Source organism: Aptenodytes forsteri, unplaced genomic scaffold (assembly GCF_000699145.1).
Source record: "Aptenodytes forsteri isolate BGI_AS27 unplaced genomic scaffold, ASM69914v1 Scaffold93, whole genome shotgun sequence".
NCBI lineage: Eukaryota > Metazoa > Chordata > Aves > Sphenisciformes > Spheniscidae > Aptenodytes > Aptenodytes forsteri.
The window spans coordinates 4,787,278-4,797,460 of NW_008794665.1; the positions used below are offsets into that span (position 1 = coordinate 4,787,278).

A 10,183-nucleotide genomic window follows, 5' to 3' on the forward strand; every position below is an offset into this window, starting at 1 on the left:
TTTGACCAAAACCCTTCATTGGTAAAAGTGTTTTCTTTGGAGAGGTGTCCTTCTGGCTCTCAGCTGGGCACAGGAGCGCTGGCAGCAGCACCAGCGTCAGCGAGTTCCTCGTTCTCGTCTCCTTGTGCCCCACAAAGTGAGGTGCTGGGCGAGAAGGGAGGTGGTCTGCTGCGCTGGTCCCTCCGCTTGGCCTCCCATGGCTGTGTCCTTCAAAAGAGCAGGACGCTGCGAATACTGAAAAGTGGAAAGGAAGGGAGGAGTTACAGGTGCTGTGGCTGCGGGTGTTCAGGAGCAGGCAGCAGGGCAGGCAGGTGTGCCTGAGGACGGGCCACCTTCTTTCTCATCCAGCCTCTTCCTAACTCAGCTGCATGAGATGTGCAGCAACCGGGCAGCCTTCAAAACCCTGCTGAATGGAACCCCTCAGGAGCTAAGGCACCTTGTCACTCCCCAATGCTCTTGTGCTGCGGCTGTAAGATACGTTCTTCCTTCCTTTGGCTTTTATGCTGTTGTTGCCAAGGATCACCCTTACTCCTCGTCCTCCTTTGCCTGTCCTGTGCTTTCAAATATTGCCCTCAGATGTGGTGTCTGTGGGTCTGTGCTGGCTTCAGCGCAGTGCCAGGGCCACGGGATCTCTGTTGAGCTGAACCATGAGCGGGAGGGTTCCCTGTGCTGAGCGCGAGCTCTTCCCTCTGGGTTATGGTAGATCCTCCCGCCACACGGCTCTGGTCCCTGGCTCCTCATAAGGCTTGAGTGCTTTTTGAGAAGGCAGTATTGCATGCTCTGTCTGCCAGAGGGTTTGGGCTGTTTGAATTTTAGGTGGAGGTGGTGTTTGCTGTACCTCGCTCGTACTATTCAGGGTCTCACCTTTTTCCTGCACATAACAACTCAAATCCCTTGTTCACTTTAGCAATCAGTAGCGTGTGTGTGATCAGCAAGTCTGAGTTGAATTTCTTCTCCAAATAGCTGGAAACTAATTTGGGGATAAAATGTCTCATCTTCCAACCTAGAAACGGGAGAAAGCACCCGCAGTGAATAATCAGAGAAATGCTGTTTTGGTAAGGTAATGTTGCTGTGAGGGTCAGGACGGAGTGACCAGTACTGGTGCCTTTATCTTGTAAGAAATTTTCCTCTCCTTGGGAGGAGAGTGGGTTAGCGTAGGCAGTTGTGTGCATTGAACTGTATGAAACAGTTACAGGTTTATTAGGATGTTTCATGCCTATATATACAGTGGAAATCTACCGCTCCTGTTTAGCTGTGTTTTTCTTGAAAACCCTCTCAAAGAGGTTTCCTGGGACATTGCCAAGCTTGAGATATTCTTGATGACCAAGAGGTTAGTGAATAACGACTATGAGGAAAAGTGTCTTTTGTCCTACAGCTGAGGACATTGCTCAGATGGGAAAACTCATATTCAAGGGGAGAGCTATTCATATGCCCTGAAGGGTACCTGTTCCACAGACTTTTGGAAATTACCGTGAAAGGAAAAGGCTGAAAAGTCTAAAATGTTTTCCTAAGTTTCATACCTCCGACCAGAGTCCCCTTCCATGTATGCCCAGACAGCAGAAGCATAGGATCAACGGAAATCGCTGAACCAGAAGCTGGTACCCCAACCATCACGCAGATGCCAGGGTTCATATTGCAGGAAGCCAGGGCAGCAGTCTGATGGGACAGGCAGGTGAATTAGAGAACGCGCTGATGAATTTGTCAGAAAAGTGTTCTTTCTGTGCAGTCATCTGCATCTCCCTGGTAATCTGAAAACACATACTCCCTTGTGCAGCAGATATGGAGAGCTCAGTGCCTGTTTTAAGACTTATACATCATTTTCCCCCAAAGCCAATAGACTGCCTTTCTGGGCAAAGATGTGCCCAGCAGTGCAGGCAGCAGGCAAGGAACTGCCCACCGGGGTGAATTTTGCCCTGACAGGAACCTGTGAATGAGCTGGGAGGGAGGACACGTGCTGAAATGCCACCTACCATGGTATCTGCATGCCCGATGACCTCAAAGGAGTAGTCCACGCCATAGCCAGTCATCTCAGTGAGCACCTCCTCAATGGGCTTCTTGAAGTCCCGAGGACTGATGCTGTTGGTGGCTCCCAGCTCCTTGGCCCTGGCAAACTTGTCCTTGTTGATATCAACAGCAATGATGCAGGAGGCTCCAGCCGCCTTGCAGCCCATGACAAAAGAGAGGCCAACTCCTCCGATGCCAAAGACGGTGCAGGTGGGAGCCTGTTTTTACCTGCACAATATGGGGCCCTGTGAGTCTGTAGGGTGAGCAGAAGGTTTCTGTTGCACAGGGTTGGTGAGGGTGTGAGGGCAGCCATGGGATGCTTGTGCTTGACACGCTTGAATACCAACCTTGGTGGTGTTGATGGCAGTCCCATAGCATGTGGAAAACCCACAGCCGAGCAAGCAGACTTTGTCCAGAGGTGCAGCAGCATCTATCTTGGCAACGGCATACTCCGGGATCACAGTGTATTCTGCAAAGGTGCTGACCCACAGGAAGTGGTGGATCCGTTTCCCTTTGCAAGTGAACTGGCTGGTCTTGTCAGGCAGCAGGTTTTGTGGTTCAGAGACACAGTTGGGAGGCGCATGCATTTGTTTTTCATCAAGTAAAGCACCCGTGGGGGTGTCAGACTTGTTGAGAGAGGCGACCCCATTTAGGTGTAGGGGAAGGTGAAGCAAACTCACTGGGACTCCAGGCAGTAGTTGGATTCGGGATTCAGGCAGAAGCTGCATTCCCCGCACTGTGGAAGGCAAAGGGGGATGACTTTGTCACCTGGAATAATGCACATCCCATGTTAGGTGCCTCTCTCTGGGCAGGCCCTGAAGGTGCTGCCCAGCAGCACCTGGTTGGAGAGCTGAATCCTGGGTGTGTATTTGTGTGTGTGTGTGTGTTATCTGGTTTCACAGAGGTCACCCCTTCTCCAACACTTTTCACAATCCCAGCTCCTTCATGGCCTGGGATAACTGGGAAATCTGCATTGGGAAGGCAACCTTCCAAAAGGTGTTCATCTGTGCAACAGATGCCAGTGGCCACAATCTGTTTGGAGAGCAAAGAGTAGATGATCTGGCCTCTGTTTAACTCAGTTTGTGGAAGTAATTTTCGCAGGGCTGTTACAATTCCCACCACAATCGGCGCTGCCACCCCATGCCAGTACACTGTGCCCAGGCCAGGCTTTCCCCTTCTGCTCATGCTGAATGCTTCATGTGGCTTTCCTCTGCACTGTGCTGTAGGGGGTGGGGATTGTAGGTTTGTACAGTGTCGCTGGCTCCCAGAGTTCTGGGAATGGAAAATCCCAGGTGGTCATGTCTGAAACAGCCTGACGTAACTTAGCAGGGAGAGCAAAGTGTTGTGCTGTGCGCAGGTGTGCCACAAAGTTTGGTAAACCAGTGAAGACTGCCCTTTTCTGATGAACTGAACAGGGTCACTGCCAAGAGCCATGGGAGATGCTTGGGATGGGTAGTTCAAAGGCATTACACGGCCACTAGTGTGTTGCAGCAGCCCACTGTCTCAGAGCCCTGCTGTGCACAGTCCTGTGCTTTTATCCACAAGCTGGTGTCTCTCAACTGAAAGCCTGTTTTTTCCAACAGAAGTGCAAAATTTTGAGTGTCAAATATGATCTGATTTTCTTGTTGTCCAGGATCTAGTGTCAGTGCTGAAGGATGAGGTTCTCTATAACATACCACTGCCTTAACTTTGATGGTGCAGTGAAATCTGCAGCTAAACTATGTGTAAGGTCAAGAAGCATCATAAGCTGTGAACATTTATACGGAGGCTTTTCTTCATATGGTCAGCTGGGGAGAGAAAGAGGGCAAAAAATACCTTCACTGGTGCTGAGATATTGCTACCAATAGGCATTTTCTGGTGTGGAGCAGACGTTTGCATGTTCTAAAGCAGTTTGCACTTAGTGAGGGTATTAAGTAAGTTAAGTAAGTAAGTTAATTAAGAGTATTAAGTATTGAGTAAGTCTTCTCCTTAAAAAAACTACAGTCCAAGAGGTGGCCACTATAAGTGCTTTGCAGTCCTCAGTGAAGCTGAAAGGGAAAATGCATCTCCCCAGTTTGGGTTCAGTTAGCTGGGGGCTGCTGCATTTTATCACCCAGTGCTCCTGAGTGTCTGGTTATGCCACACAGGAGCCTGATCCGAAGGGGATCGGGAACTGGACTGCTTGGCACGTTTTTCTTCACTATTCAGTGGTTGTCAGGTAGCATCAACTGTGAACATTTTAACCTGGAATTTTTTTCATTTTTTTTTGTTTTGTTCACGTAGCACTTCCTCAGCTCTGCCCCCCGCCTCCCCGATCTCTTCCAGGAAAGGCATGGAAAATGGTATCATGAGGGAGCAGCCACAGCAGGGCTGCTGCCCCTGGTGGGAAGAGGCAGGAGCCAAGGGTGACCACAGGGCAGGCAGTGCCCTCAGGGATTGGGACCCGGTCCCACAGCACCTGAAGGCAGTGGGCAGAGCTGAGTGCTGGTAACAGGGTTCGTAGACAGCCCCAGGCCAGGCCAGTGATAAACCAGGGGCAGGAGGTCCAGGCAGAGTGACAGGAGACAGAGCTGGAGGTGGGGCTGCAGGCAAGGCCACAGTCTGGATCCCAGGGTTCTGTCCAGGAGAGAGGGCTGGAGACAGGAATTCCTACACCACAGCTTAGGCAAGGACTAATCTGAAAGGGAGCCCCTGGCAGATGGTGCATGAGTGGGGGTTCCAGCTAAGGCTGCTCTGGACAATTAAAGCCTATTGGTGGACACAGATCCCTGACAGGTATATTCAAGGTGTAGCCACAAGAAGAGCAATTCCCACAAGGCAGAAAAAAGAAGTGAAACATGTTTTTACCTTGACATGGACTTCACCCGCCTTTGGAGGTGCAACCTCCATCTCCTCAACAGAGGGTGGTTTGCCCACGGCCCAGGCAACAGCAGCTCCGCATCTGATAACCTGGAAGCAACAGAGGGGATTACGCTGCATGGGAATGTTTGCCTTTGGCGCACAGTCGGGGACGGTCATCCTACAATCACCTAAAACAGAGGTGCAGAAACTCGGTAGTGCTCAGCTGTACGCGAAGCCAAGTGATGTTCAATAAACACTGGCCTAGTTTAAGATCTGAGGAAACACCATTTGTGCTTTGTCACACAAAGAGTATGAGGTACCCTTAGGAAATTATTGGGTTTTTAATGGCTTTTGTGCATTTTTCATAATGTCGTCATATGCTAACGGACAGATTGTTCTCTGATGGGGAGTGTGGCCCCTACGTAGTGGAAATGCCTATTAAGAGCTTTGCTGTTGGTCTTGTACAATACTGAGTGAAAGGTACCTAAGAGGGGTTAAGAGATGGTCCCCATCTGACTGGCAACTGGCTAATTTTTTCCCTTGCCAAAGGGATGATTTGTGTGTGGCATCTCCCAAACCTTGAGCTGATCAACCTAAGGCTGGTTTGATGTCAGCAAAATTCAGTTCGCAGCTTGAAAAGGGTATTGCCAGGGACAAGGCTGAATGCAAGAGATGAGTGGCTGCAAGACTGCACCTCTGAAGAGCTATGTTTCCCTGCCAAAGCGGGAGCGCAGGGCAGGGTTGAGCAGGAGGAGGGTGTTTTTCACAGCAGTACAATTTGATATTTTCATTCCTGAGCTGCTGGGCAGAACAGGAGAGGAATGCATTACCTAACACAGGTACCGAAATGTGCAGTTGTATGAAAGCAGAAGCTTGTGTAATTCAAAGGGGTTTGGATGAGTTGGGGGAGTAAGGTCAGAGGAAAGAGGGCACGCAGTAGAGGTGCGCAGGCTGAGCCATTTGCAGAATATTTCCCCAAGAGCTGGGCACCTCAGAGAGGAAGACAGGAAATGCGTTGTCCTTACTTTTCCAGAAGTGGCCATGGGGTCTTAGCAGAGCTGTTGCTGTCACTGCAGCAGGCTGGAGGGAAGCTGCCACCCGTCTGGCCGAAGCCCCGTGTTGTGAAATGGCCCAGCCGTGGAGCTGGAGTACTCCTGGGCACCTGCTGGCCACAGCCGAAGGGGGAGGCAGGGAGCGTGGAGGGAGTCCTGGTGTGGGACCGTTGCTGGAGAGCGGGGAGTGGTGGTTACTCTGTGTCCGATGCCGGATGCTGAGGAGCACAGTGAGTGTTGAGTGGAGGAGCTGGATAGCGGCAGGGAGATGCTGATGGGCAGCAGTCAATGCTCCATGGGGAGTGGGCAGAAGTCCTCCGGGGAGGCTTTTACTGGTGGCTCTGGCTTTGGGCCATGCCCTGCCCTCCCTGCCTGAAAGGCACTGAGAGCTCAGCAAGATTTTTCTCCCCCGCTTGCTTCCAGCAGGTGTGGAGAGAGGAGGTTTGCTCCTCGGAGTCCCCTTGTTGCCAAGGGGTAGCATTTGACTTGGCAGTGGTTCACGCCAAGGTGTTTGCAAAAGGATTAAAAATTAAAAAAAGAGAAAAAAAAGACAGTGAAAACATGGTATGGTGCACAAACGTGCATGTCCTTTTGGAGTGGTGCTTAACTGTCTGTGGTGTTGCAGCTATTGTCACCTGGGTAGTAAGGGGAGAATGTGTCAGGCGGGGGGGGGGCTTTTCCAAGGACACGTTTATTTCACTCCTGTGTAACCAGTTTTGCGAGGGGGTTCACTCCCCCGGGCTCTCCTGGTTCCCACAGAGCTGTTTTCTGCTGGGTCATTGGGCGAGGTGATTTATAGGAGATAGGATGAGCCAGATCTTGTTGGAGGTCCAGGCTAAGATGAGCACCCCTGTGTGACCCTCAGGTTTGGGAACTGCTTCTGCACTTGGGAAGATGTCAGCCCCAGGTTTATGTGCTCAGGGGACTGCCTGGAGAGGTTTGTGTTGGTGCTTGCTACTGCATGTCCCAGCCCTGTTTCATGGGGCGAGGGGGAAGGTCAGCAGCAGAAGCAGCACTTGATGTTGGCAGGCTGAACCCCCAGCTCCCAAATCCCCCGAACCCGTCTCCAGCTTCACCAATGCAGACCGGCAGCGCTACCGTGCCCCAGCAGCTGGCTGAACTTCTTGCCCAGGGCATGGTGGCCCTGTGATGTGACAGTGTCTCCAGCCACGTGGAAGTGCTGCTGGGCAGCCTGTTCCCCAGCCCTGCCGGTCAAGCCCAACCTCTAGGTGATGATGGCCAGGTGCTGCTGCGCTCCTGTCATGGAGGTGAGCATCTGGCACTAGAGCGGCCATGCACTTGTGGATCATTTTGATCTGTATTTCAGGTGCACAGGGATGTTTAGCAGTTTTTCCCAGGAAACTTCTACTTTTTCACAGGTTTCTTTGTGCACCTTTGGTAGCCTCCATCAGACTGTGAGCACTGGTGATGTATAATTTCCCAGGAATAAGGCTTTTCAGAATGAAGTTTTTAAGGTTTTCAATATTCAGCCTGGTCTGCCTGCTGCATTAAAAAACCCCCAAATCTATCATGACTTGTGGTATGATTTATATATCTTGCAAGAGAAAAATTTGTTTCACTTGTCCTGAGCAGCCAAAGATGTGACAGCCCTTGAACAAAACATTGGCCTGTCATCTCCCAATTATCTGTGCAGCACAGTAGTTTTGATTACTGGGATCCGTGCTGTCCATCTGATAACCTGGAAGCAATAGAGGGGATTAAGCTGCGTGGGAACGATCGTTTGCCCGTGATGCAAGGCCAGGGAGAGTGAGCTTACAAGCATGTAAGAACAGAGCAGTACCAGTGCCTGTCTCTGCACATTGCGGCACGTGCTGCTGGAGCTACACCACTGTCCTGTGCTGTTTCCTGGGGGACTTGCTGGGTGGGTGGGATGTGGTGGGGGAGCAGAAACACAGTAGTGCTCAGCTGTACGTGAAGCCAAGTGATGTTCGATAAATGCTGGCATAGTTTAAGGTCTGAGGACACACTATTTGTGCTTTGTCAGACAAAGTTTGTCTCTTGGGAAATTATTGGATTTTTCATGGCTTTTGTGGATTTTTCATAGTGTCGTCATGTGCTAATGGACAGATTGTGCCCTGATAGGGAGTGTGGACCCTGCTCATTCACAGGAAAGCACCAAAATGGAGGCTCACACAGAGCCGCTGCATGTGACCCTGAACCTACGTGGAGTATCTCAGCGTCAGAGAGCCTTTGGGAAGGTCTGTCAGAAACATGCTGCCCAGAGCTGCACAGTCACACGAACAAATTAATCTTCAGCTGAGTGTGAATGGGGATCTGCAGGGAGAAACACTCTAGGACAGTATTATTGGTCGTCCCCAGTCAGAAGCCACTTCATTCTTCCATGTGAAGACAGAACTAGATTGCTGCCTTATAAAATGTCCCTAGTAAGAATGATTTCATGGGTTTATTGTTTTGGACCCCAGCAACTATCCTAATAAAAGTAACAGCAGGTGTTTACTACGCTTGGCAGATTACAACAGAAATGTGCTTTGCATGATCCTGAAGAGGACAGAAGCGAGGAGGTTCGCTGTACTTTATTCCCTAGCTCTATTTTTTTTTTTTTCTTCTACTCTGAAGACTGCTGTTATATTCTCTACCCTTCATGCAATAGGGAATGCCTTGGGAAAAAAACATGTATCTGGCATATGGAGGATACTTTACCGCTCTGTACTCCTTTCTGTCCTCACAAGCTAGGTTTAAACAAGCCTTCTGTGGTTAAGTCATGAGTTAAACATACCTTAGCTGGTACAATAAACTAGCTTGGCCTCCACAGAAAACATTTTGTTAGAATACTCTGAGAATTGAGATATTATTATGCTCTTGTTTCTACTGAGTCCATGTTACTAGAGATGAGATCAGTTAAGTGGAATTAAACCCCCTCTCCTTCTATTTTGAATAGCGAGCCAGTTCACACTGTTGGTTCACACACAACCTGCCTTGAAAGAGATCAGAACTCTTCAGGTGAACTGCACCTGAAAAGAATTATTTTATGGTCCAGAAAAAATCTTCAGACCTCACTGCACAGGTAACCCCACAGAAACAAATGACTCAAGTTTGGGTCTTAATTGCTTTGTAAACTGAGTTTATTATACATACACGTGTTTAAGGATCTTCTTCTGTTAAAGTCTAATCTCTTGGTAAACTTATCCTCAAATCGTTAACCTAGCTGGGCTGCTCAAGGGCTCTTTCTGCTGACACAAACAAGTAAGTCATCATTAGCACACAGTCCCCTTACTTCACAGGCTCTTCTACTCAGCTACCGTGCATGCGAATGCCTGCAAGCTCTGATTAGTACTTTCAAAAGATAAGTCAACGTTGACCATGTTTGCCGAGATAGAAATAGCCTCTGTTCCTGTTTCCATGTTACAAACGCAGAAAGCAGTGAGATGCTTTATGTTTGATTTCTTGCAAACTGTTACCAGTTTCTTCCCATTTACTCTGTATTCACATGTAAAGGTTAAGAAACCTCCCCTTTATTTAATGGAAACAAATAATACTTGATGCACATTCCTATTTCTTCACGTTGTTTCCCAAGCATCAGCTGCACTTGTATAAATTGGCCAAAGATCTAAAACCATACTGATAAAACAACTAAAACATCCCCAAGGAAGAGGTACAAAGGTAAAAAAAAACCAAACCACAACACAGAGCAACACCACAGCAGTTTTATATAAAATGCTTGGAAGCGTTAATTTGGTAAAATATCCAGTGGTGAGACATTCTCCGGTACCTAAGTCTATGATTTACTGAAATTATTAATTCAAACACATGGTCACCATAAATTTTAATCTCTGCAGTAATTTCCTTGCCTACCAGGTAATGGAATGCTAAAATCATTCAGGATGGATACATAGTTCTGACCTAGAGCTTTACTGTGCTGAGCTGCATGCACAAATCTGTTAAGCTTGCGGTGCTATGAAGGCCCAAAGAAACAGTTTCCTTCATTTTCCTTTTATTAAAAGATAGCATATTAAAAGCCATTTTAAAAAAATCCAAACCTTTCATAACACCTGTGACAGCAGCAAGTCCTGTAATTCATAACTGGCTATTAAAAGAAAATTGCAGCACAATACAGAGGATTTAAAGCAAGAATCAGGAGAAAGGCAGGAGGAAAAAGATTATTTAATTTATAAACACTGTGCTTGAAGTCTGGGGTTTAAGCTTGATCCTTGTATTCAAGGGTGGTGGTGGTGGTAGACCTTTCAGAAACATCTTGGTTTGTATTTCATATCAGTTGTATTGGAGGATACTGAAGTTCGTACTGGTGCTGAGCCATCTGCTGCTTA

The 10,183-nt window shown here is 48.5% G+C and overlaps 1 protein-coding gene across 1 annotated transcript; it reads right to left on the reverse strand.

Annotated features, from left to right (window-relative positions):
- Positions 1-209: 209 nt before the first annotated feature.
- On the reverse strand, positions 210-5,867 carry LOC103894208 (alcohol dehydrogenase 1-like). Its single transcript, XM_009273547.1, is given in 9 exon segments — positions 210-234; positions 865-1,003; positions 1,521-1,656; positions 1,971-2,232; positions 2,338-2,576; positions 2,690-2,776; positions 2,899-3,036; positions 4,831-4,932; positions 5,850-5,867. Coding segments are annotated over 9 exon segments (1,146 nt in total).
- Positions 5,868-10,183: the final 4,316 nt, after the last annotated feature.